Raw genomic sequence first — 27,125 nt, 5'->3', positions numbered from 1 at the left:
GGCTGGAGAGATGGCTCAGAGGTTAAGAGCACTGACTGCTGCTCTTCCAGAGGTCCTGAGTTCAATTCCCAGCTACCACATGGTGGCTCACAACCATCTGTAATGAGATCTGGCGCCCTCTTCTGTATACATAATAAATAAGTAAATAAAAATAAAAATAAAAACAACACTTGGATTACACAGTGTTTCTCTATTACTGCTTTTTAAATATAACTTATTTTTATTTTATGTTCATTGGTGTTTTGCCTGCATGTATACCTATGTGAGGGTGTCAGAAGTCCTGGAACTGGAGTTAGAGACAGTTGTGAGCTGCCTTGTGGTGCTGGGAATTGAACTCGGTCCTCTGGAAGGAGCAGCCAGTGCTCTTAACTGCTGAGCCATCTCTCCAGCTCCAGTCTATTACTGCTTTTTTAAAGATTTGTTTCTCTGCTGGGCAGTAGTGGTACATGCCTTTGATCTCAGCACTAGAGAGGCAGAGATAGTCAGTTCTCTGAATTCTAGACCAGCCTGATCTACAGATCGAGTTCCAGGACAGCTAGGGCTACATAGAGAAGCCCTGTCTTGAAAAAAAACAAATCATCAACAGCAACAACAAAATTGTTTTTCTTTGAAATGTGTGTATGTTCTCTCTCCCCTCTCTTGACTGTACTTCTCCAGGACATGAATTGTGTCCTATTTATATCCCTCAGTGGTTGTCACATAAGGATTTTACTGTGTGACTAGAAGGAAGGAAGGTGATAGCTGTCAGCTGGTCACGGGTTGTTTGTTTGTTTGTTTGTTTATTTGGGTTTTGTTTCTGTTTTTTAGTGAGAAGCCACAGAAATGGAGAGTGGAAATAAGCAGTAGTCAGAAGAAGGTGAAAACAATGTGGCAGCTAAGTGAAAGCTCTCCTCTAGATCATTCCAGTTTTCACAAGCATGGTAAACATAACTTGTAGTCAGTTAAGTCTTTCTGGGAGGAATCATTGTACAGGTCTTTTCCTGAACTGTAGGTACAAAACATACTTTCAAGGAAAATCTGCCTGTGCCAGCTTGATTCTAATAATCACTAGCAAGTGCTTGTCCTTATTATCCTGGATAAAAGAGCCTTTACTGAATGAGGGCAAGAAGTGGGGACAGTGATGAGATGGAAATATTAGCTCACACTTTATACTGCAACCATGGTGATGCTTCTTCCCTAGTGCATTTTCTACAGCTCGAATAAGGATTGCCATTTCTGGTATTCTGTCAGATACTGCCCATGTCAGTCTCTTAGCTCTTTGTGTAGTTAGCTGGTCTTCTAGCTTCTTCAGTAAGCACCTTTGAAACCCTTATCTTCATGCAAACTGATTGTGATTCTATCTTTTACTCATATGGACCCATTCAAATATTACAAAGATTATTTGAAAATAAATCTGACAGTTTCCTGACAGAATAAAAGATTTCAGATGCCTTAATCAGCCACTGGTAAGAATACAAATAATTTTATCTTTCTGGTTGATACTGTCTTTGTTTCTTTATTTTGCCGTGATAAAATACCCTAATAAAAGCAACTTAAGGACTTGGACAGTGGTGGCACATACCTTTAATCCCAGCATTTAGGAGGCAGAGGCAGGTGGATCTCTGTGAGTTCAAGGCCAACCTGATCTACAGAATGACCAGGACAGCCAGAACTATGCAGAGAAACCCTGTTTAGAAACAAAATAAAACCAAAAAAAAAAGACTGTAACTCCTAAGAATTTCTTCTCTGAAATTATGTTATAGCAGGATTCAGAAAATCCAGTTGAGCCTTAAGTGGTGACACAGAAATTAATGTAATTGCTTCCCAGGGAAGAGTAACTTGCCCGCCCTCCCTCCCTCCCTCCCTTCCTTCTTTCTTCCCTCTTTCTCTTCCTCTCTCTTTTTCTTTCTTCTTCCTTCCTTCCTCCCTCCTTGCTTCTTTGTTTTTGTTTTGTTTTTTCATTCTATTTTTAGCTCTATTTTAAATGTTAGGTTGTTTAATCATGACTTAAAAGGAGGGTGTACTATAGAAACAATTGCCATGGCTTAGTTTTGCCACACAGATTCTTAGATTCTTTTCTAGTGGAAGACAGGTGCCCTCCACGCTCTTCCTCATCTGCCGTGTTGTAGAGAAGTAAGCATCGTACATTCGTGAAGCCGTTCTGACTGACCTTGTCTTTGTGCTTACAGATTTGTCTGAGTTGACACTGAATGGCAGTCTGGAAGAAAGGGCCGCTTTCATTAATATGGTCACCTGTAGCCAGGTGCACTTCAAGTAACACGTGCTGAGGCTCCCTGCAAGGTATCTGTCCTCCACATGTTGTGATGTGTTGAGTGCCTGTGTTTTAGCTGTTTTAACATTGTCGATATTGCATCGACACATCAGGATACAGTTGTTCTCCTGAGTGCCTACCGGTTAGTATTCGACTTTGAACGTCTCTGATTGCTTTGTACCTTTTGTTGGCCACTTAATATGTCTACCTGACTCTAGAGTCAGAGAGATGAAAATGATTTTTGAGTGGTAATATCGTTGCATTTTAAATCTGAAGAGTTCAATTTCAAAATCATTGATAAAAGAGAGAAATCATAAATAGACCCCAACTGGACATTAAAAGCAGTTTTGTTAATAAACAGTTTTCCTTAGCTCAATCTCATTAAGCCCCAAATATAAATACCTTTTTTAAAAAAATCGTACTTTGAGTTTTAAAATAAAAAAGTAAGCACCACCAGGCTGTGGTGGGGCACACCTTTAATCTCAGTCCTTGGTGGGCAGAGGTAGGAGAAGCTCTGAATTCAAGGACAGCCTGGGATACACAGAGAAACCCTGACTTGGTAAACCTAAAAAATAAAATCATTTTACTTTGAGATGGTATTAGCCAAAAGGATTAAGGAAAGTCCTCTGTTGGTTTTTGTTTGTTTTTGGGGTGTGTGTGTGTGTGTGTGTGTGTGTGTGTGTGTGTGTTTAAGACGATCTCACTGTGTAGCCCTAGCTGACCTGGAATTCATGGTATAGACCAGGCTGACCTGAAACAGAGATCCAGTACCTTGCCCATCAGACCTCTTTTTTTTTTGTTTCAGAAACAAAAATAAATATAATTAAATAATGAGTAAAATGCCTGACATTACCATTCCCTCTGAAGCCCCATTGGCCTCTAATAAATGGAGATTAATTTTTATCATAGTTAAAGGGACTTACCTAGGGAAAAATAATAATAATAAAGGGACTTTAAGATGGGGTATTTCTGTGTAATTCTGTCTGTCCTGGAGCTCATTTGTGAAGACCAGGCTGGCCTCAAACTCAGAGACATCTGTCTGCCTCTGTCTTCTGAGTGCTGATATTAAAGGTATGTACTACCTTGCCTGGCTTTTATTTAAATTAAACAGAAAGCTGTGTTCCCTGGGGGGATGTTTGGTTTACCATCACAGTTTGATATTTCACAGTGTCTCTTTGCTGGCTCTAGCAGTGACTGGCATGCATAGTCTCCCTCGGCACACACATGTTCCCGTTCACTTGCTGCCTACCTGCCTAGCTAATAATCTACAGCCTGAAAGGATTTTAGAGTGACGGTGTAGGGCAGTGCTTGGGTGACAGTCATATGTAATATTTCCAGATAAATGAAAAACAATCCAAGTTATAAAACTATACACTATATTCCTAATTTTGAAAAACGAAATATGTGCATGATTTATAGCAAAATATTAACTTCAAGACAGTTGAGATTACAGGTCACTTTCATTTTATTTATGCTTATTTTTATTTTCTGATTCTTAAATTGTAGCACAAACCAAAAAAGAAGTGGGAGAAAGGTAATTTTCAGAGCCTAAAAAATGGACATCACATAAATCTTTGAAGCAGAAAAGAAGTGTGATCCTGAAGATTCTCTGAAAGATGAAGGTGGAGATGAGATCCCTTCTCAACTGTGGCTCCTGAGGAGGAGTGTTAGCAGCAGGGCAGCAGTGAGGATGGAGAGGGCACAGACTGTGGGTACCACAATCTCCGAAGCCACGAGCATGTGCCTAAGCAAGGGCTCTGAAATGGACAGAGAACATTCCACCAGGAGTGAACTTTGTTTTGAAGCAAAAACTAGAGAAGAGGTACCACTGTGGATTCTTATGTTTTTGTTTTTATTTGGGGGGGGGGGAGGAACTCTGTAGACCAGACTGACCTCGGGCTCATAGATCCACCTGCTTCTGCCTCCCAAGTGCTGGGACTCAATGTGTGCACCACCACCACCCGGTTTACCACTTTGGTACCTAATTGTCCCCATTTTTGGTAAAAAGGAACCAAGCTAGTAAATCAAACCTATTTTGAAATGGTGTTCTGGGGGCATAGTGGCAAGGCAGAGCATCAATTTGATATGCACAGTTCTGGGAAATTCCTGTACACAAAACTTATGTGAGAGCGGGAAATGTCACAGAAAATCTGGGAATGCCTAGATTTGGTTCTTTCACTGGAACTTCTGTGAGCCTGAGTATGGATAATATTTATACTGGCATTAATTTCAAAATATTAGCATCCATATTCCATGGGTTCTCTAGATTTTTACTGAGGAACTTGTAAAAGAACCTGTAGGCTGGGTGTGGTGGTGCATGCTTTTAGTTCAGCACTGGAGAGGCAGAAGCAAGCCTGGTCTACAAAGAGAAGCCCTGCCTCTAAATAAACAAACAAATAAATAATCTATTGGAATTATTTCTAGCTTTTTGAGTGTGTCATTCTTGATATATCTTATATACCCTTAAGAGATGTAAGAATGTCTATATTACAATTTCTAATGATAATTCTTAAATCATTTCTTATTTTGGTTTTTGAGACAGGGTTTCTCTGTGTAGTTTTGCACCTTTCCTGGATCTCGCTCTGTAGACCAGGCTGGCCTCGAACTCACAAAGATCCATCCACCTGCCTCTGCCTCCCAAGTGCTGGGATTAAAGACAAACTCATTTCTTTGTTGACACAAAAGTTCATTTAAAACTTAAACAATTATTTGACAATTCTTCTGTGGTTTAAAGAGCTAAGAGGTACGTGCACCAATCCAGTAGGAGACCTTCATGCAACCCGCTTTGATTTCTCTACTGAGCATCCTGGTGACTGAAATAAACAGGCGTGTTTCTCATGAAACTCAGTCTCGTCAGCAAGTCCTGCATTAGAACATGTTGCACTTACTTTGATGTGGTGGACTATGGTTTACATGGCCTGGTTATTTAGGAATGGGGATGCTGGTACATGGTCGTCATATACCAGTTCATTGAGAGGGTTTCTGCACCACCTGCTTTGATCCCACATTAAAGGATGATGTTAAAATAGGAAGTATATTTTTTTGATTGCCCTTACGCAGAAAAATGGATTTCAGAAACATTGGTGGTATTCTGTATTTTGAGTCCTTTTAGATCCCATTGCATAAGAAATGAAACCTTTTTAGCCCAGTGATGGTCGCTCTCTCTCCTTTAATCCCAGCCCCCAGGAGGCAGAGGTAGGCGGATCTGGGATCTGTGAGTTCAAGGCCAGTCTGGTCTAAAGAGTGAGTTCCAGGACAACCAGGACTACACAGAAAAACACTGTCTCAAAAAAATTTAAAAAGGCCGGGCCAGTGGTGGCGCACGCCTTTAATCCCAGCACTTGGGAGGCAGAGCCAGGCAGATCTCTGTGAGTTCAAGGCCAGCCTGGTCTACAGAGTGAGATCCAGGAAAGGCACAAAGCTACACAGAGAAACCCTGTCTCAAAAAACCAAAAAAAAAAAAAAAAAAAAAAAAAGCTCTTTAAAAGAAAAAGAAAATGATGCCTTTTAAAGTAGGGACAGTACTTTGTTCATTGTTGTCATCTCTGAGGCTTAAAATAACCCTCACATATTAGGGGGTACTGAATAATTATTTGCTGAAGATCTCTTGCAAGCCTGTAATCCCAGTTACTTGGGAGGCAGGAGTAGGAGGATCACAAGTTCAAGGCCTATCTGGATTACTGAGTTTCCCAGAACCGGGTGGTGGTGGAGCACACCTGTAATCCCAGCACTCGAAAGGCAGAGGCAGGCGGATCTCTTTGAGTTCAAGGCCAACCAAGCAAAGGGGGGAAAATAGTCATCCCGGGCAAGTTAGTGAGGCTTTGTCTCAAAAGTAGGGCCAGTGCTGGAGGGATGACTCAGTGGTTAAGAGTACTGGCAGCTCTCCCAGAGGACCTAAGCTTGATTCCTTGCTCACACATGCCAGCTCACCACTGTAACTAGTTCCAGGGGATCTGACACCATCTTCTATCCTCTTTGGGTGTCAGACATGCACATGATACAAAGACATACATGCAGACAAAACACCCATTCACATTGAAAAGGAAAAAAAAGATTTTTTTTTTTTTTTTTTTTTTTTTTTTTTTTTGAGACAGGGTTTCTCTGTGTTGTTTTGGTGCCTCTCCTGGATCTCTCTCTGTAGACCAGATGTAGGCACGTAAATTTAAAGTACAATTCAAAAAGAATGATTAGAGTTCTTGAAATTGTTTTTGGGAATGGGGCATGGCTCAGTCAGTAAAGTGCTTGCCTTGTTTGACCTTTAAAACCCACATAAAAATGATCAAATGGCAAGGTGCAGTGTACTTGGAACCCCCGAGAAACGGGGAAGTTGAGACAGGAAGAGCCCAGAGCTAGCTGGCGGTCTGGACTAACTGATGAGCTCCAGGCCAGTGAGAAGCTTATGCTCTGAGAGGTGACGAAGTCCCTGCGTGTAACACTAAGTTGTCCTCTGGCTGGCACACAAAGGCCCACACACAGGAGTCTACCCTCCCCACTTCTCATATGCTGCATGCCTCTCTCTCACATAATTTGTTTTGCTGTGGTTCTTTGTGTTTGTTTGTTTGTTTGTTTGTTTGTTTGTTTTTTAGGTAGTCTCTAGCCCACATTAGTCTGGAATTGATGTAGCCCATGTTTGCTTCAATATGTATATCTAAGTGAGTGGAAGGTAGGTAGGTAGGTAGGTAGATGTGGAGGGACAAAGGGAGGTAGAGGCTGGGAGTTTAGCTTGCTTAGTATGTACAAAAGCCTGCCTTCTAGTAGCCCTAGCACCCAAAAATAAAACTTTAAATATGCTTGCAAGACAAAAATTAATATTAAAGAAAAAAACATTTTTAGTCATAAATGGTTGGGAATATTGATATTGGGTAGATCATTTTGAGACTTTTGGTAATGCCATCACATGTAAAATTACACATCAAAGAAAAGAATGTCCTCACCTGTGGCAAGCATCTGGTTGTTGATGGAGCAAGTTTCCAAAGCATTGAGACGCCAGCTTTCCACCTAATAAAAACCCACCTGATAAGCAAGGTTGCCTTTATGTTTTTCTATGTTTGAAATTATTTTTAGAATAAATGAAAGATTTTTTTTAATTTATATGCATTTGTATGTGTGTGTGCAGGTATATACAAGCGGAAGTCAGAGGACAACTTGCAGAAGTCAGTTCTCTGCTAACACTTAGGTCCCAGGGATCAAAATTACGTTGTCAGACTTGGCAGCAAAAGCCTTTACCAGCTCTTCAGTCTCACCAAGACAAATACAGTTTGGATTTTATTAATTTGGGGGGGACGATCTCATTGTAGACTGGCCACAAACTGGCTATGTAGCTGAAGCTGACCTTGAGATACACCCCAGCTTCAGGTGTATTGACAGAGTGAACAGCTCAGGGCGGTAGTCACTGACTTCTAGGCCCACTGGGTTCGCTTTGAAGCAATTCTAGCAAGGAAGTCAGATTTGCTTTCCAATTTTTTTATTAAAACCTAAAACATAACTTACAGTCCATGCTTATAGATGCAGTTATAGACAAGGTAGAGCTGGTGGGGAATTTGTAGGTTATTAGAACTATTTGGTAGTTTGTTTGTTCTAAGATTTTTTAGTGTGCCTGTGTCTGCCCTTGGAGGCCAGAAGAGGGTGTTGGATCCCCTGGGCCTAGGAGGTGCAGGCATCATACTGACAGCAGGACTCCCTGGTTGATAGGTGTTAAAACCTCAGAGTGTGTTTCTCTTTAGTCTGGCCTTGGAGGCAGTGCATGTATCTGGCTCTGCCATTTGGTGGGGAAAGATATAGTTCTACATTTGATTTACAGGACTTGTTACATATTGAAGAGTGGGTAGTATTTGCATCAGGGTAACATTTTTAAATGGTCAGAATTCCCATCTGATCATCTTTGTTTGTCTTCCTGTTTGAATGTTCTAGGGCTAGCTAGGGGAAAGGCAGCCTTTGGAGCTGGAGCTCAGTGGTAGAAGCCTTGGCCTGTCATAAGTAAAACCAGGGCCAATCCCTGGTCCAACAGCCCAGAAAGCAGTGGAAACCTTTGTTGATTCGCTCTGTTAGAACCTACTACACGCAGGACTCTTGTCACCCTGAGGCTCTGGCTGCAAGGGACGAAATCTTGAGGTGTGCTTACCCCATCCTAAGCAGGGGTGCTGAGAGGTGGGGGGGCATGTTCCCCATCCACTTCCTTAGAAGGAGGAGAAGAGTGTGGTGCACCTCAGTTATTAGTTCTTTTTTTTTTTTTTTTTTTTTTTTTTTTTTGGAGCTGAGGATCGAACCCAGGGCCTTGCGCTTGCTAGGCAAGCACTCTACCACTGAGCTAAATCTCCAACCCAGTTATTAGTTCCTATAAGAACAGAACAAACATCATGGGTAAGTTAGCCCTACCTCTCGTGGGTTTGGAAACCCGTTGGCTGAGATGATCTCCTTGTAATACTGAACTGAAGCCTTGGGATAGCGAGGCTTGTTTCTCACATTGAATTCAACATAGTAGAATCCATATCTATCTGCATAGCCTTTCTCCCATTCAAACTTATCCAACAGAGACCAGGAAGTATACCCTTTTATATTCACACCATCATTTATAGCTGTGAAGACATGATTCCATTTTTAATACATTTCATTTTCTTAGAAGTATGTAGATAGTATTGAGTTGTTTCTGAGATATAGAAGCAAGTTTTAGTTGATAGTAGATGATAGCTTGAATTTTGTCTAAATAGAAAAAACATAAGACAAATCTGTTTTATCTTACCTTTTAACATTTCATTTATGTACCCTTTGAGGTACTGAATTCTCCACTCATCACAGAATTGCGTGCAGTGCAACTTTTGAGATGCTCCGTTTTCTGTTACATATATGGGAGGGTCACCATATTGAGTCTGAAAGTGAGGCAAGAATGAGTACCAAACATCTGACATACAAGTGGTGGGGTCACGTGCCTGCCATATTGTAATGAAGTGCATGTTAGCTCTTAGTAGGTATCACTTAATCGGTGTCAAGTAACACTTGTTGGGAGATGAGCGTAGGCAGGTGAGTTGATAATGGAAGAATATAGTTCTCAATAAATTGACCTTATTTGGGAAAATGCACTTCAGGTCTTATTCTTTCCCATAAATTCCATTTCAAATTAGGTGGGCCTTCTAAGGACTAAATGTACCTGAAAGAGGAGCAGTCATTTTCTTCAGTGGTGTTTACTGGTTGTTTGCCCTCTGTGAGAGTAATACTCCAGGAAACAGTCTCTTACCTATGTGCATGTAAGCAACCCCAGTTGAACTCAATGGGTCACACACAGACACACAAAGACGTAAAAGTAGGAGGCAAATTCGTTGGGAAGGTGGATGTGATCAAAATACATCTCATACATGGATGAAATTGTTGAAGGGTAAATTAAAAAATTTAGGCTAAGGGGCTATAGAGATGACTCAAAGTTGTTTTCCAGAGGATCCAAGTTTAGTTCCCAGCACCAACATGGCAGCTCACAACTATCTGTAACTAGTTCCCTCTTCTAACCGCTGGGGGTACCAGCTACCCTTGTGGTGCACAGAAATTAAATGTCAGATTTTCATCTGTAAATGGAAGTGGTTGTTTACATAAGCATCAGTCTGGTTGAGGATTTAGCTCAGTGGTAGAGCACTTGCTAAGGCCCTGGGTTCGGTCCTCAGCTCTGGCAAAATAATAATAATAATAATAATAATAATAATAATAATAATAAGCATAAGTCTGCAAGGCCTATGTGTAGTGGATTGTGAAGTGCAGGGGCTGGATTTATTGCCTTATGTTGTTGTTTTGAGGTGTTTTTCTTTGTTGGAGGTAGAGTCTCATGCAGTTCAGACTGGCCTTGAGCTCAGTATGCAGTGTGTAGAGGCTGACTAAATTCCTGATCTTCCTGCAGCCAGCCTCCCAAGGGCTGGGCTTGGAGTCGTGTGCCTCCATACCTACTGTTTGATCAGTTTTCCTATCTAGTCACCTAAGTGTCTGCTGGAAGAGACAGAACTCAGGTCTGAAAGTCTTACACAGCTTGATGGGATAAGTACCTGGGCAAAGTTGAGAAGCCTCCTGAATCCCCATGGCACAGAATAGAGCCATGAAGACCCCATATCTGGCCAGTTAGGGTCCACAAGTTCTACTAAGTCACGGTCATTCTGGTAGCTGGGCCCCTGCTGGGAGGGGTATTTCCTTTGAGTGATGTATCGAGTAGTGAAGTGGCCAAGTCCCAGGAAGTCAGACGTGCCTTTAATGTAGCTCTTCTCCTGAAGGGAGAACGTGGGCAACCTCGACATCTCCAGGCCTTGCTCTGCACTCTTTGTTCCTGGCAGGAGAGAATATGAGAATTAACCAGGTCTTATTTGTCACAGTCATTTTGCGTTGTCCCACACAGTGCTGCTGAAACGGTGGTGTATACGCTGGGCTTTGGTGCTGGAACAGTGACTCAGCACATAAGAGCATTTACTGCTCTTGCCGAGGTCTCAGGGTCCGTTCTCAGCACCCACATGGCAGCTCACAACTGGCCATAACTCCAATTCTAGGAGGTCCAACACCCTCTTCTGACATCTAAAGGCACAAGGTACACACACTCATGGTGCACATACATACAAGCAGGCAAGCATTCATCTGTTATAAAGATGAGCTTTAAAGAATCCAGCTGCAGCAGGGGCCTTTAATCCCAGCACTGCAGAGGCAGGTGGATCTCTGTGAGTTCCAGGCCAGCCAGGAACTCTGTTACACAGAGAAACCCTGTCTCAAAAAAAAAAAAAAAAAAAAGAAAGAAAGAAAAAGAAAAAAAATCTAGCTGAATGGAAAATACACCCTTGGCCTTTCAAACTGGAATTATGACATTTGAACATCATCTAAAGAATTTAGCTTTTAAAGATTTATTTTGCTTTTATTATATGTATGTTTATGTGTGTGTCCACATGAGTACAGTGCCTACTGAGATCAGAAGCAGATGTTGGCTCCTCTGGAGCTGGAGTTAACATGAGCTGTGGATGCTGGGAGCTGAACCCTGGTCCTCTGGAAGAGCAGCAAGTTCTCTTAACTGCTGAGTCATCTCCCCAGGCTCTACCAAAAAAGTTTCAAAATTTAATATTGCTTTCTATTTGTAGCTAGGAGTGTAACCTAGTAGTAGAGTACTTGACAGGCATCTACAGGGCCCTTGATTGGACCCCTAGCAGCCAAAGAATGGAATATTTTCACTCACTAATGGTGAGTGGTATAGAGACAGCTCCTTAACTATCTGAGAAAAGCAGGGTTGTATTGTTCCTTACATTGAAGCACTGGTACTGTGGGCTCCTTCTAGAAGGAAACTGGAAGGCCATTGGTGGTAGGGGAGAGTCATGGATGTTTTCCTACTTTGTTAACAATGTAGAATGGGACAGGTTCTGCGCTGGGAAATTTTGCCCTATTCTAGTATGTCTTTTAACTACCAAGCTCCAAACCTCTTTATCCTGTCCTCAGCCCACACGTGGAAAAGGATCTGTTCAGGTGTCTTCACTGTAAATTGAGTAGCAAAGGGTTGGAAACAACTTAGATTTTTATTGCTAAGGGATGGCTAAATAAGTGGTGGGAAACTGAGGATGTGGCATGCACAAGGCCCTGGGTCTGACCCCCAGTACCAATGATAGGGGAGAGAGGGCTCAGCAGCTAACACTGCTGCCGAACACCTAGGTTCAGTTCCCACCACCCACAGGTGGCTCACAGCCAGCTGTAACTCCAATTCCAGAGGATCCAATGCCCTCTTCTAGCCTCCATGCATACCATGCATACATATGGTATATAGACATGCGTACTGACAAAACACTCCTAAGATCTAAACCCCTCCTAAAATAATAATAATTATTGTTGAATGGCCATCGGTACCACAGTGTGTAGCCATTAGAATAAATAAGGTAACACTTTCTTTGCCAGCATGGAACGATTCCCTAGATACATGTTCAAGGAAGAAAAGATGCAGATCACTGATTATAACATTATATACTCTGACAAACAAACAATGATCTAATAGGACAATAAGATCATTTGCAGGGAGACTATTGACTTTGATTCAAGAGTGAAAGGTGTGTATTATTAATATCCTTAAAACATCATCATGGCCAGGCAGTGATGGCACACACCTTTAATTCCAGCACTCAGGAGGCAGAGGCAAGTGAATCTCTGTGAGTTCCAGGCCAGCCTGGTCTACAAAGAAAGTTTCAGGATAGGCTACAAAAGCTACACAGAGAAACCCTGTCTCGGGGGAAAAAAAAATCAGCATGTTATTGCTGTCAGTCAAATTTAGTAACTAGAAAAATACCAGGCACTATCCCTGCACTGTCTCATACAGTAGCTACTACCATATGTGTCTAATAAACAGGGCTAGGTCCAGTCATGTTAACATACAAAGTAATGGGTTTCATGGTGTCATTTTCGTATGTTGTCTTATTATGCGATAGTAGTTTGAATGAAAGAGACCCCATAAGCTCATAGAGACTGACACTTGTGGAATATTGGTTTAAGATGTGTGACATTTGTTTAATGACGTAAAGTATTTTTGCATTCGTTTTATGTTGCATTTGTTTGACTCTGTAAAGCTGTATTGCTGTGCCTGTCTAAAACAGGCAAATTGGTCAAAAAGAGCTGAATGACTAATAGCTAGACAGGAGAGGGGGATAAGCAGGGCTGCCAGGTAGAGAGAATAAATAGGAGAAGTCTAAGCTTGAGAGAGGAGCTAGGAACAAGAAAAGGAGAGGAGGATGCATGCCAGGGGCCAGCCACCAGCCACCTAACCAGCCATGGAGTAAGAAGGGAAGAAAGATACATAGAATAAGGGTAGAAAAGCCCAGAGGCAAAATGTGAAAGAAGAGAAACAGGTTAATTGAAGTTAGAAAAGCTGGCTAGAAATAAGCCAAGCTGAGGCTGGGCATTCATGAGTAAGGATAAGTCTCCATGTATTTATTTGAGAGCTGGGTGATGAGCCCCCTAAGGAAACAAACAAAACAAAAACTACAGGAACTGTGGGGAAGTGTGGCCTTGGGTGTCCCTGGGAGTGGGCTTTGAGGTCTCATATGCTCAAGCCAGGCCCAGTATGGCATTTTCTTTTCCTGTTGTATACAGATTCAGTTGTAGAATTCTCAGCTCCTTCTCCAGCACCATAGCTGCCTATGTGTTGTCATGCTTCCTGCCATGAAAATAATAGACTAAACCTTTATAAAAGTTGCTGTGGTCATGGTGTCTCTTCACAGCAGGAGAAACCCTGACTAAGAGATATACTTTGTCCTTATTTACCCTCTTGTGGAGTATTAATTTAAGATGTGTTACATTCATTTATGCTATGGAATATTTGTTTAATTATGTAAAGACTTGTTACATTTGTTTGATTAAATAAAGTTAACCTGGGGTCAGGAGGCTGAGTCAGCAACTAGCTAACAACAGGAAGTGGTAGGGAGGAACCATGTGTAGCTAGGGTTCTTACGTGGGGGTGGAGCAGAAAGATGTGCTATTTTAGGAGAGAAGGTTAGCTACTTTCTTTTCAGCCTCTGAGCCAGCAGAATTTCACCTGAACCTTTGACTCCTGAGTTCTATAGAGGAATAGAGATCTAGGTAAAGTTCCCTTTAGCCATAATAGAGCCAGTGCCTGAGGGAACAGAATCCTGCCTGGCTATGGCCAGTGTGGCTGAACTGCTGCTGGTAGCTGTGGAGTTGCAATCACCGATTAGGACAGCAGTTGCTTAATTTAATGGAAAAAAAAATTTGTCACCCCACATTAGGTGCTAAAATTTTTTTTTTTCTCTTTGGCTCTTTGCACTTTTGGGTGGCCCACCACCCAGCTCCCAAATATACACAGAGTCTTATTCTTACTTATAAATTCCCAGCCTTAGCTTGGCTTGTTTCTAGCCAACTTTCTTTAACTTAAATTATTCTGTTTATCTTTTGCCTCTGGGTTTTTTCCTTTTCTTTCTTCTTTATATCTTACTTTCATTCTTACTCAGGGGCTGACTGAGTTCCTGGGTGGCTAACCCCTAGTGTCCTCTCCCTGTTCTCTTGCTTGCTCCTCTGATCCTCTAATGTTCTTCTCCTTCTGTTTATTCTCTCTGCCCACTGCCCTACCTATTTCTCCTGCCTTGCTATTGGCCGTTCAGTTCTTTATTAGACCAATCAGGTGTTTTAGACAGGCACAGGAACACAACTTCACAGAGTTAAACAGATGCAACATAAAAGAATGCGACACATTTTTGCATCATTAAATAAATGTTCCACAGCATAAACAAATGTAACACATCTTAAAATAATACTCTACAACACCCTCTTTCTCAGTTGATCCCTCTTGCCATATGTATTCCAGTACTCTTTTTCCCTTATTCCCCCTTCCTTTATGATCTCTAACTCCCCTCCCTACACACACACACACACACACACACACACACCACTAAAAAAATTTTTCCCCCCAAGGCAAGGTTTCTCTGTAGCTTTGGAGGCTGTCCTGGAATTCGCTTTGTAGCCCAGGCTGGCCTTGAACTCACAGGGATCCACATGCTTCTACCTCCCGAGTGCTGGGATTACAGGCATGCGCCACCACAGCCCAGCACCACTAAAACTTAAAGTCTTCATTTGGAAACATTCAGTGTTTATCTTTCTAATTCTGACTTATTTTGATTAATGTAATTTCCAGTTCCATCTATTGCCTACAAAGGTCATTGTTTCTCTTTTTAATGCGCAAAAAAATTCCTTTGTGTAGCCAGGCAGTGGTGGCACATGTCTTTAACCCCAGCACTTGGGGGATGGGGGAGTAAAAGAGGCAGATGGATCTCTGTGAGTTCCAGGTCAGCCTGGTCTACAGTGTGAATTCCAGGACAGCCAGGGCTGTTAGACAGAGAAACCCTGTGTGTGTGTGTGGGGGGGGGGGCCTTAGGGGTGGCCGCGGGGGATTTCTGTTTTGTATATATACCATATTTTCATTATCCATCCATCTGTTGATGAATATCTAGGGATGGTTCCATTTCCTGGCTATGGTGAACAATTCAGCAATAAACATGAATATCTAAGTGTCTTCAGTGTGTTGTGTTACGTAGTCTAGTGATACATAGCTAGGTCATTTAGTAGTTCCTATTTATAATTTGTGGGTTACCGTGGCAACACTGTAGGTCGGGACAAGTTGAAGGAGTCTGTTCACTCCTTCCACCTTGTAGAATTCCACCCTGGAAAATGGAATGTATTTTAGATCATCAAGTCTGGTAGCAAGTGCTGTTACTCACTGAGCCATCTCTCTGGTCCTGTTTTTAGTTGTTTGTAAATTTTGTTTTGTTTTCTGAGGAGACCACACTGATTTCCATAGTGGCTGCTCCAGTTTCTCCTCCCACCAGCAGTAAAACCAGTTCTCCTTTCCCAAATCCTGTCGAGGGTTTGTTTTCTTGACAGCCACTCTACTCGGGTGAGATGGACTCTCAAAGCGGTTTAATCGAACTTCCTAGTGGCTAAGGATGCTGGCAAATACTATAGAATTGTATTACATGAAATGTATAGAATATACAGATTCATAGAGACAGGAAGATTAGACGTTATCTCAAGATGGAGAAGAAAGGAATATAGAGCAATGATTGTGTGATGGAAAAGCCCCACAAATGGACAGTAGTATCAGGACATAATATCATGAATGTAATAAATCAATACAATTAATGTAATTAATGAATATCATAATATAGTTATTGAATGAATACTGTCAGTGTAATCAATGAATGTGACAAATGTAATTAATATGAGAGTAATTAATATAATGACTTAATTAAAAAATAAAAAGGAAAAAAAGCTAGAAGAAAGAGGTTGAAGAGTTTTTTACATAAAGCAATGATAAATAACACGTGTTTAACCCGATGTAAACATCAGTGTACATATATACTGAAACATCACACAGCCCAATGAATATGTATAGTTTTTAAAAAAAGTTTAGAGCTGGGGAAATAGCTTTGTTGGTAAAGTGCTTGTCTTGTAAGCATGAGGACCTGATTACCAGAACCCAAGGCTAAGTGTGGGCTGTTGAGATGGCTCAACAGATAAAGGTGTTTGGTGTGCAAACCTGTTGTCCTGAGTTCATTCCCTGGATCCCCTGGTAAGAAAAAACCAACTCTAGAGTTGTCTTTTGACTTCCACACCTGTGCCTTGGCATGAACACACACACACACACACACACACACACTATTTTTTTTTTTAACTGAGCATGGTGGTATGTACTTGAATTCCAGCACTGGAAAGGCAGAGTTAGGTGGATTCCTATAGCTCACTGGCCTATTAGCTTCCCCTACTCAGCAAGCTCCACCTTAGTGAGCTCAAAAACAAGGTGGGTGATGACTGAGGACCAACTAAGGAGATTGTTCTCTGGCTCCCACATGAATATACATGCACACCTCAACATATATACTTGAACACATGAGAAGATGAGTTAAAAACATGGCTTGGCTCACCAATGTGGTCCTTCATAACTTGGGGGTAGTCACCAGCGTAAATAGGGTTGGCAAACCAACCAAGACAGAACTGTAGGTATCTCTCCGCTGCCTCAATATCGTTGGGGTTGTTGATGTCCACAGGTTCCCCCCAGTCACAGTTCAGTGAAATCCCCACCATGCCTTAAAGGAAGGAAATGGGGGTAGAGAGAGGCAGGATCTGGCTCCTCTGGGCCTGTGTCTGAGCCTGAGGGTCCCAGCTCACCTTGCTGTTTGCTGCGCCATGTGGTGTTGTAAGAATGCCAGGCTTGGGCGTGTGCCTGAAAAAAGGAAATCATTCATGGACCTGGCTCTTCCATTTCTCTGCCTGCCTGTCTCCTTTCTTCCTCCCTTTCTTTCTTTCCTCTTTTGTTTACTTTGGAGGTGGGGGGTTCAGAGGACAATTTGCAGGAGATTCTCTCCTTCCTACCGTTCTAGGAATTGAACTCAGGCTGTTGTTCTCAGCAAGTGTCCACCCACAGCCATCTTGCCGGCCGGGGAGTGGCCTTTCTTGCCTTTCCTACTTGAGCTCCAACTTCAGATTTCCCATGTTTTCTAATCCAGTCTCAACTACCACAGACGCCCTCCCTCCGACTTCCTTTGTACTGTGGAGGAAGCGTAGTCTAAAAGGGGCAGAAGCCACTTGGTGTTTACCGCTGTTGATACCCCACCCCCACATTAGGGACTGCATCCAGGGTCTTGCCCACGCCAAACAAATGTGCTGCCAGCTGAGCTACCCTCAACCCATCATTTATTGTCTCTAAATTGTTTGCCTAGGTCTCCAGAAAGGCAGCAGTGCTCCTGAGGATTTGGGGAAATGTGAGTCCCTGAGGCCCCTCACCAGGACCTACTGAAGCAAGCTCTGGGAGCAGGGCCCAGCAGCCTGTGTGGTTTGTTGTTTTTTGTTCTGAGGCAGGGTCTCATGGAACCCTGACTGTCCTCACACTTGCTATGTAGTTGAAGCTGGCTCTGAACTCTTAACCCTCCTTGTTGTAGGATATTTGTTTACATGCGTGAAGATGTGTCTGTGTTTTGCCTCCCCTGCCTAAGGCACCTGATTGGTTTAATAAAGAGTTAACTGGCCAATAGTTAGGCAGGAGAGACTAGGCGGGACTTGCCGAGAGAGACAGAGACAGAGACAGACAGAGACAGACAGAGAGACAGAGACAGACAGGGACAGACAGACAGACTCAGGAAGACTCTGAGGCCTGTGGTATTAAGCTATCCAGACACAGAGGGAGTCAGGTGTACAAAATGAGGAGAGAGAAAGAGCCATGTGGCAGAACATAGATTAATAGAAACAGGTTAGTTTAAGTTATAAGAGCTAGCCTGAGCTAAGGCCAAGCTTTCATAATAAATCTCCGTTCATTTTCTGGAGGCTTGGTGGTCCAAAGAAAGTCCAACAAGAAAGAGCTGCTACACCTCCTACCTCCACCTCCCAGATGCTGGGACTACAGGTGTGTCGTCAAGCCCACCTGCAATCTTTGTTTAAATAAGGTCTCCACGTGTTTCTGACATCTGCTGAAGTTTGAGACTCACTCATGTGAAAACTCAAATATTTCAGGCTGCAAAGGTTTCAAGTGTTACTTGTTGTTCCCCAAAAGCCCTTATTTCAGCATCCTCTTTCTGCTTTGTGTGTGTGTGTGTGTGCGTGTATATGTGTGCACCCATGTATGCAGCATGCAAAACATGTGCATGTATATTTGGAGGTCAGAGTTTGGAGGTCAGAGGTCAATCGTGTGTGTGTGTGTGTGTGTGTGTGTGTGTGTGTGTGTGTGTGTGTGTGTGTGTATGCGTGTAAGCACACGTAAGTGTGTGTGTGTACACACGCTTGAAGCATGCAGGTACATGTGCATGTATATGTGGAGGTCAGAGGTCAGTCTTGGGTGGTATTCCTCATGAGCCATCCACCATGGTTTTTGAAACAGGGTCTCTCATGGGGACCTGGATGAAGCTTGCTCCAGTAGACTGGGTTGTGGCCAGCAAGCTCCAAGAATCCTTGTCTCAGCTTCCCCAGCCCTGGGATTACAACATGCTTGCCATACAAGTGGCTGGTTTTATGTCAGCTGACACAAGCTAGCAGAGAGGATGGAACCTCAAGTGAGAAAATGTCTGTAAGACCGGGTGTAGGCAAGCCTGCAGGGCATTTTCTTAATTTGTGATTGATGGGGAGGGCCCAGACCTCTGTGAGTGGAGCCACCCCTGGGCTGGTGGACCTGGGTTCTATAAGAAAGTAGGCTCTAAGAAAGTTGTCATCAGAGAGGCTTCCTCCAGCAGCTGATGGGAGCAAATGCAGAGATCCACAGCCAAACTTTAGTCAGAGAGAGCCCAAATTAGAGATCTCCATCGGGTCCCTTCCTTTGGAGCTCAGGAAACCCCGTGGAAGAGGGGGAGGAAGAATTACAGGACACCAGGAGAAGAACATGGCTCACAGAATCACCTAAGCAGGACTCACAGGAGCTCACAGAGCCTGCGTGGGCCTGTGCTAGGTCCTCTGCATATGTTATGGTTGTTAGCTTGGTATTTTTATGGGCCCCCTAACAGTGGGCGTGGGGGTGTCTCTGACTCTTCTGCCTGCTCATGGAACCCTTTCTCTCCTACTGGGTTGCCTCACCCAGCCTTGATGTGAGGGTTTGTACCTAGTCTTTTTTTTTTTTTTGGAGCTGAGGATCGAACCCAGGGCCTTGCACTTGCTAGGCAGGCGCTCTACCACTGAGCTAAATCCCCAACCCCTTTTTTTCTTTCTTTTTTTTTTTTTTGTTGTTGTTCGTTTGTTTGTTTGTTTTTGTTTTGTTTTTCGAGACAGGATTTCTCTGTGTAGCTTTGCGCCTTTCCTGGAACTCACTTGGTAGGCCAGGCTGGCCTCGAACTCACAGAGATCCACCTGGCTCTGCCTCCTAGTCTTACTGTAACTTGTTAAGCCATGTTGGGTTGCTATTCCTGGGAGGCCTGCTCTTCTCTGAAGGGAGCCTGAGGAGAAGTGGATCTGGGGAAGGGAGGAGGTGGGGGAGGAACTCGGAGGAGTGTTGGAAGGGGAAACTGTGGTTGGGATGTATTGTATGAGAGAATTTAAAAAAAGAAGAAGAAGAAGAAAGCAGGCTGAGCAAGCCATGTGGAGCAGTCAGTAAGGTACTCCTCAAAGGCCGCTGCATCAGCTCCTGCCTCCAGGCTCTGCCCTGCTGGAGTTCCTGCCCTCACTGTTTTTGGTGATGGATAAGTGTGTGTATATGTGTACACACGTACATGCATACATATCTGTGAGTAAAATAAACCCTTTCTTCACCACACTGCTTTTGAGCACAGTAACAGAGAGGTGCTTTGAGTAAGAATGCCAACTCCCTCCTATCTGAATGCTTAGTCCCCAGGGAGTGGAACTCTGATAAGATTTGAAGGATTGTTGGAGGAAATGTGTCACAGCAGTTGGGTTTTGAGGTTTCAAAAGCCTATGCCAAGCCCAACCTGTCTGTGTGTGTGTCTGTCTGTCTCTGTCTCTGTCTGTCTGTGTCTGTGTCTGTGTCTGTGTCTGTCTGTCTGTCTGTCTGTCTCTCTCTCTCTCTCTCTCTGTCTCTCTGTCTCTCTGTCTCTCTGTCTCTCTCTCTCTCTGAGCCTGCAGATCAGGATGTAGCTCTCAGCTCCTTCTCCAGCACCTGCTGCTATGCTCCCTACTGTGATGGTAATGGACTAAACCTCTGAAACTTTAAACCAGCCCACAGTTAAATGTTTTTCTTTATAAGAGCTGTGTGGCAGAGGCAGCTGACCTGCGCTCATTGGAGCTCATAGACTCTGAACCAACAGCTAGGGACCCTGCATGAGACCCATGTCTGCATGTGTGTGACGATTGTGTAGCTTGGTCTGTTTGTGTGCGCCTAGCAGTGCCGTCAGGACCCGTCCCTGGTGCTTGAGCTGGCTTTGGGGAATCTATTCCCCATGCTAGGTTGCCTTGTTCCACCTTGATGCAGGGGGAGGAGCTTGGTGCTGCCTCAGCTTGATGTGCCATGCTTTGTTGATGTCCATGGGAGGTCTGCCCCTTTCTGAATAGAGGTGGAGGAGGAGTGGATGGGGAGAAGGGTAGATGGGAGGCTGTGGGGAGCAAAGGGGAGAGGAGGGAGGGGAAACTGGTCAGTATGTAAAATAAATGAAAATTTTTAATTAATAAAAAAAAAAATAAAGAGTTGTGTGATCAGCCGGGCACTAGTGGTGCACCCCTTTAATCCTGACATTCAGGAAGTAGAGGCAGATGGATCTCTGTGAGTTCAAGGCCAGCCTGGTCTACAGAGCTAGTTCCAGGCCAGCCAAGGTTACACAGAGAAATCCTATCTCAAAACAAAACACAAAGTCAGTTTTATAAAAAGTAAGAGAACTATGAGAGTCGTTTCCCTGACATGAACTCAGGTCGATGTGTCACCCGTGGTCTATCCTTCCAGCCAGGTGTCCCCTGGGGAGAGTTCAGCTTTGTGTCCCCAGCATCGCTCCTGTATTTTCACTCATGTCTTGTAAGCAGCTCACTGTCTCTGCCCTTCCTCAGCGCTCACCTTCTCCTAGGTTTCCTCCCCATTCCTGCAGACAGCCGACTGGCTGCCCTGAATACTGCCACTGGAGCCCAAACTGGAACAGGATGTGTCTGCTTTGCCCCTGACGGTGCTTCCAAACTGTTCCTCCCACTTCCTCCCAAACCCCAGGTCATACCAGTGGTCACTCTGACTCCTTCCCGCTGGCCTTTGCCACCTCTGGTTTCTTCCTTCTATTATTCTTGCTCATTTTGTCCCTTATTTACAGCCACATACTTCTTCATAAAGTTTATACCTACACATACAGATTTCCAGATGCCTATCTCTATCCTCTGGGGAAGACCAACAGTAGATGCTGTCGTGTCGTACCTCTACATAGTGGAGAAACAGTGAGGTGATAGGATGTAGGATGTGCCCTCTACATCTCCTCAGAGTAGAATGGCCCATGGCACATACTGATGTGGTAGAGGATCAACGTGACCCCTGAGGCTGGGACTCCACCTGGAGCCTAACCTTCACCCCAGAAGGATCTGGCTTACCTTAATGATATGGTGTGCAGCCATGTACAGACCAGTGCCCTGAAGCCTCAGGCCTGGTGCGTGGAGACCGGTCTCATAGCCTTTTTCTACCATTGTCTGCAGAGACAGCAGTGGGGACCCCAGTGCCACGAGGGGACAACAGGGGACATCCCTGTCTCCCCATCTGAGGAGGAGCCCCACTTACCCGGGGATCACTGAATGTGAGCCAGTGCTTTACTCGGTCCCCAAAGACCTCAAAACACAGGTCAGCGTAGTCCCTGAAGTATCGGGTCATGCTTGCATTCTGCCACCCGCCATAGGTGACCTGGAGCATCTGCCAACAGAGAGAGAAGCTGGTACCCTGGGGAGACTGGAGGAATGTCTGGAGAAAGCGTGGAGGACTGCTACAGGAGCCGGAACAGAGGCGCAGGGTGGGGCACAGGGCCTCTAGGGCAAAGGAGTTCATCCTGTGAGCGAGCCAGAAACTGGAGGGAGCAGAGGCTGTGGAAATGCCTGCTTAGGAAGATTTAAGATGTAAAATGGGCATAGGGCCACAAGCCTCTCATCCTAGCACACTCAAGAGGATCAGAAGTTCAGGGTCATCCTCAGACCTCAGCAAGCTTGAGGTGTGCCTAGGTGGGTGCTGGGTGAGCTCTGATCCTGGGGAAATGTCTAGAATGTCCATTGTGATATAGAAGGCTGGCACTGGTGGGAGAGCCCTGGTAAGAATTTTGAGGGCATTCCCTGGGACCTCAGCTGTTGGTGTGAGGTCACCTCTATGGCAGAGGCCTGCTGTCCATGGACAGGGCCAGTCATCCATCCGTCCTGGTTACCTAATGCCCTCCTGGTACGCTCGAAGAGATGCTCCCTGGACAAGTCAGTGGAAGCTGCAAACCTGATGTGTCCTCTGCCCCAGCCTTTACTAGTTCCCTGACCCAATTTCCAGTCAGCTTGGAGCTGGGGCCTCCGGCCACTCCTCCAGTCTCCAATAATGCTCTACAGCACGCTCCTCCCACCCAGAAGCCCGCATTCCACCCCCCCTTACCCTCTCCCTTTACCCTTCAATGCATGGATTACACCCCACCTTCTCCCCCATTCCTCCTTAAAACTTTGGACCCAGCACCATTTGGCACAGGTCACAGGCAGCCATATCCTTGGCATGGCTGTGAGCCCTGTTGGGCCCAGGTAAAGGAAGGAAAAATTGCCTGATCGTTGACAGCAATCTCTCAGGCGTGCTGGGACATGGCTGGGCATGGTGGTCATGGATGAGAGCAAGTGGTACTGCCTCAGACACAGGAAAGAAAGGCTGAACAAAACCCGTGGAATACACCATGTCATCAAACCTGAGTCCAAAGGCATTGTTTGGGCCTAGGCTTTTTCAGCTCCGTGGTAGAGTGCTTGTCTAGAAAGCACGGTCCTGGATTCAGTACGAAGCAGCGTACATACACACACAAGGATTTTTTTTTCTTTTTGATTATTTTTTCCTTATGCCAATGTTGTGTGAAACATTAGGACCACATTCTTCATTTACTACAAGCAACATGGCCTCCCAGCAAATGCTGCTTATATGTGTATGTGGGGGTGGGGGGTGGGGGGGAGGCTGGAAGGGCAGAAATCAATGACAGGTGTCTTCCTTAATTACTCTCCACCTTATTTTTGAGACTGGAGCTCATGGATTTGATTGTGCTAGGCTGGGTGGCAGTCTTCACCAAGTGCCAGGATTATAAGCACATGCCACCCACCACACCTGGCTTTTTATGTGGGTGCTGGGGATGGTCCTCCAGTGAACCCTCATGCTTGCATGGCAGATGTTAACGACTGAGCCATCCTCCCTCCAGCCCCATGGATGTTATGGAAACCTCCTCATGAATAGGATCTTCCTGTCACCCTTCCTCCTCTGCCTTGCGGGGACACAGCGCCCCCTAGAGGACACAGTGTTCAAGACCTGGTCTTGGAAGCACAGACCAGCCCCCACCACACTGATTCTTTTGGCATTTGACCTTGAACTTCTCAGCCTCCAGAACTGAGACAAACTTCTGATGTTTTTAACTTCACCAGTCTGGCGTTCTGTGGAGCAGCACAAGTAAGCTAAGACAGTCGTTCCTCACATCTTTCTATCCAGAGCCAGACCCCAGGCTCTGCCCCGTTTCTTGGTCACTTTAGGTCCTCACACCAGACTCCCTCCTGCTGAACCTAGCTCCTCTAAGCCTGCCTGGCCCTCACCTGAGGCAGATCCCAGTGGTGCAAGGTCACAATGGGGGTGATGTTGCTCTTCAGCAGGGCATCAATGAAATCACTGTAGAATTGGATTCCTCTCTTGTTCACCTGTTCAGCTGAAAGTGAAACGGAACTTGGCCTTTCCTGTGGGGTATAGCATTCTCGGGTCCCTTGGCCTGCAGGCTGAAGCACCCGGAGCCCACGATGTCCTGAGCCACAGTCGAATGCTGTTGGTATGCCTGGAGTCCGGTTACCTGCTGAATCCATGCTCCTGGGCTGGTCATCATCACTTGACATTGAGCCCTGCAGAGCCTAGGGAGGGACTATTGTAACTCACCTCTGACACCTGTGGGTAGGATCCGTGGCCAAGACAGGGAGAATCGGAAGTGGCTGACATGTAGCTCCTTCACAAGGGCAATGTCCTCCTGTGTAGACAGGGTGGGGACTCAGGGGAAGACAAGTCTTGGAGACCTAGAGAATCACACCTATCTGTAGCTCCAAGTGGGGTCCTCTATAAGGGCTATACTACTAATTCCCTCTCCATTCTGGCAGTGTGCTCACAGACAAAAGGTTGGGGGAACTTGTGAGAAGTCCATGCAGGATTCCCATAAACTTGAATGAGAAAAGGGGTTCTGAAGGTGAGCTGCCCCATGCCCTCCTGAAGGCTCCAGGGCCAAGTCGCTGGCCTTTTGGTACCTGATGGCTTGGACTAAGGTACTGGCCCATTTCGTTTTCCTTCTTCCTACCTCCTGGCACTCACAGCCCTAGCCATCTCTGCCCCGCCCTCTTTGGCTGGGTACAGGATGATTAGCAGAACATCAGGTTGACATCGTCAGTGAAATGTCCCCACCTCTCAGGCAGGATGGCGCACACAGCCCCCTTCACTCACCTGAACTTTATAGTAGCTGTCACAGGCTGAGTCTGCTGTGTCGTCCCCCAGCACCTGCCCCTTCCTGCTATGCGTGAAGGCATCCCAGATGCTGGGCCCTTTCCCATCCTGGTCCCACGCACCTTCTGTCTGGTAGGCAGAACTGCCCACGCCCCAGGAGAAACCTGCAGAGAGAGGCCCCCACACCAGGCCCTGGGCCACCCCAGCTTCACCTACACTGGAAACTCCAACCATGCTTCCCACGTTCAGGGCACCTACCCGATGGCCTGCCCCGTCTCCCCAGAATAGGAATATAGGGGGCAAGGAGAGGGAAGATACAGTAATCAAACACATTTTGTGGGGGCTGGAGAGATGCCTCCACTGTCAAGAGCACCAGCTGCTCTTCCAAAGGACCTGGGTTCAGTTCCCCATCCACATGGCAGCTCACAGCTATTGGTAACTCCAGTTCTAGGATCCAACACCCTTACACAGGCATACATGCAGGCAAAACACCAATGCACATTTAAAAAAAAATTTTTTTCTGAGATAGGGTTTCTCTGTAGCTTAGGAGCCTGTCCTGGAACTCTCTCTATAGACCAGGCTGGCCTTGAACTCACAGAGATCTGCCTGTCTCTGCCTCCTGAGTGCTGGGATTAAAGGCATTTTTTTTTTAATTAAGAAAAATTTATGTGCAATTACAACTCTAATGTCTATAGATTTTTAACAACTTGTTTTAGATTTTTATTTTATCTTTTATTATCAATTTGAGTTTTGGGGGCTGAGGAATATGTGAGAACAGGTGTCTGAAGAGTCCAGAAAGGGGCCTGGATCCCTTGGAGCTGGGATTCCAGGCAGTTGTGAGTCACCACATGGATGTGGGTGCTGGGAGCAGTAAGCTCCTCTACAGAGCAGTAAGCACTCTTTTGTTTGTTTTTATTTTTGTTTTTTCAAGATAGGGTTTCTTTGTGTAGCCTTGGCTGTCCTGAAACTCACTCTGTAGACCAGACTGGCCTCAAACTCACAGAGATCTGCCTGCCTCTGCCTTCTCAGTGCTGGGATTAAAGGCGTGTGCCACCACCACCCAGCTAAGTACTATTAACTGATGAATTCTAGTAACTTTTTTTTTTTTTAAATGGAGCTGAGGACTGAACCCAGGGCCTTGTGCTTGCTAGGCAAGCGCTCTACCACTGAGCTAAATCCCTAACCCGAATTCTAGTAACTTTTAAAATGTCTCTGGGTTAAGGATGTAGCTCAGTACCAAAGTGCTTGCCTAGCATGGACAAGGCTGTACGTTGGATTCAATTTCCAGCACCATATACCACATAGACACAAAGATGGACAGAAACACCCCCCCACCACACACACACACACACACACACCTATCAGGAAGTTTTTCTTTAGAACATTCACCTGGAGGTGTTTCCCATTGTACCAGACCAGAGCACCCAACCCCTTGGCAACTCAGCCAAGGTAAGGAGGCCAACAGAGACCAACAAGTGGATAGACAGACAGTCTAAGGGCAGAATAGGGAAGGAATGGACATACCAGGTGGGAAGGTTCCATAGTAGAAAGATGCCTCTTCTGGGGATCCTCTCCTGGCAGTCCTTACCCTAGGCACCAGCAGGATCCACCCAAGGATGATGACCCACACTGGCTTCATGATACCCCACTCACCTCCATGCCTAAGAGCCCCTGTCAGGGCTCAGGGACATAGGCCAGGAGGCGAGGAAAACAGGCCACAGAGTGATTTGTCTGGGCACACAGCAGCAGTGGGGGGAATCCTGTGTTAAACAGTGAGCAGAAGCTGGTTTGCTGCGCCAAACTTCAGACCAGCCCCTGCCTGATCATGGTGTGATGGAGTGCTGGGGCCCATGCATCTCACCTACCTCTGCCTTAGAAAGTTCCAGTCTGCTGGGGGAGCCCAACAACCCAGAGTCCCCTTGGCCCTCCTGCATCCTTCCTGGGTAGCCTGTATGGTGTGCTCCCCCTAACTAGGACCCTCTGTCCTTGGCTATTAACAAGACCTCTTCCCACTGGGACCCTATCTTACCCAAGATGGTCCTCAGCCCTTGACACCCAGGGCCCCTGTTGTCAGCCACAGCTCCCTCAGTGACTCCTAGAGCCTGCACTTCCCCCAGAGCAGAGTCCACAGTCATAGAAGCCTCTGGTCAGGGGTGTGGTCTGTGGCCTGATCCCAACAAAGAGTTTCAGTAATCCCACAGGGAGGACATAGGCCAGAGTGCTGAGCTGGTCAGAAGGGACTGAGTCAGCAACAGCCCAGGCGCTGGGCCCTGGGCATCCAGCTGGCTCCCTACCAGAGAAGGGCTG

The 27,125-nt window shown here is 45.3% G+C and overlaps 2 protein-coding genes across 2 annotated transcripts in view; one reads left to right on the top strand and one right to left on the bottom strand.

Moving 5' to 3' along the window:
- Zwilch (zwilch kinetochore protein) overlaps positions 1 to 4,117 on the top strand; it is a 33,449-nt gene extending 29,332 nt beyond the window's left edge. Inside the window, exons 17-19 of the mRNA XM_036193452.1 lie at positions 808 to 920; positions 2,169 to 2,280; positions 3,758 to 4,117. Of these exons, the coding sequence (XP_036049345.1) occupies positions 808 to 920; positions 2,169 to 2,257 (202 nt within the window). The 3' untranslated portion in view covers positions 2,258 to 2,280; positions 3,758 to 4,117. The remainder of the gene's footprint in view (positions 1 to 807; positions 921 to 2,168; positions 2,281 to 3,757) is intronic.
- Positions 3,693 to 26,996, bottom strand: Lctl (lactase like). Its single transcript, XM_036193453.1, has 14 exons — positions 26,848 to 26,996; positions 26,343 to 26,578; positions 24,819 to 24,982; positions 24,267 to 24,354; positions 23,936 to 24,045; positions 21,918 to 22,046; positions 21,734 to 21,829; positions 16,913 to 16,967; positions 16,669 to 16,830; positions 10,273 to 10,547; positions 8,991 to 9,117; positions 8,627 to 8,826; positions 7,186 to 7,249; positions 3,693 to 4,008 (listed from the first exon to the last, which is right to left on the bottom strand). Exons 2-14 carry the CDS (start codon positions 26,455 to 26,457, stop codon positions 3,893 to 3,895), a joined length of 1,701 nt encoding a protein of 566 aa, XP_036049346.1. The 5' UTR covers positions 26,458 to 26,578; positions 26,848 to 26,996; the 3' UTR covers positions 3,693 to 3,892.
- Between the last annotated feature and the right edge of the window lie 129 nt (positions 26,997 to 27,125).

Source organism: Onychomys torridus, chromosome 7 (genome assembly GCF_903995425.1).
Source record: "Onychomys torridus chromosome 7, mOncTor1.1, whole genome shotgun sequence".
Lineage (NCBI taxonomy): Eukaryota > Metazoa > Chordata > Mammalia > Rodentia > Cricetidae > Onychomys > Onychomys torridus.
This window is presented reverse-complemented; position numbering and strand designations above follow the sequence as displayed.

Coding starts and splice junctions, on each gene's coding strand:
- Lctl (XM_036193453.1), bottom strand. CDS start 26,457: ATGAAGCCAGTGTGGGTCATCATCCTTGGGTGGATCCTGCTGGTGCCT. Junction 21,830..21,917: donor TCACATTCAGTGATCCCCGG/GTAAGTGGGGCT, acceptor CTGTCTCTGCAG/ACAATGGTAGAAAAAGGCTA. Junction 8,827..8,990: donor CATAAATGAAATGTTAAAAG/GTAAGATAAAAC, acceptor ATGTCTTCACAG/CTATAAATGATGGTGTGAAT.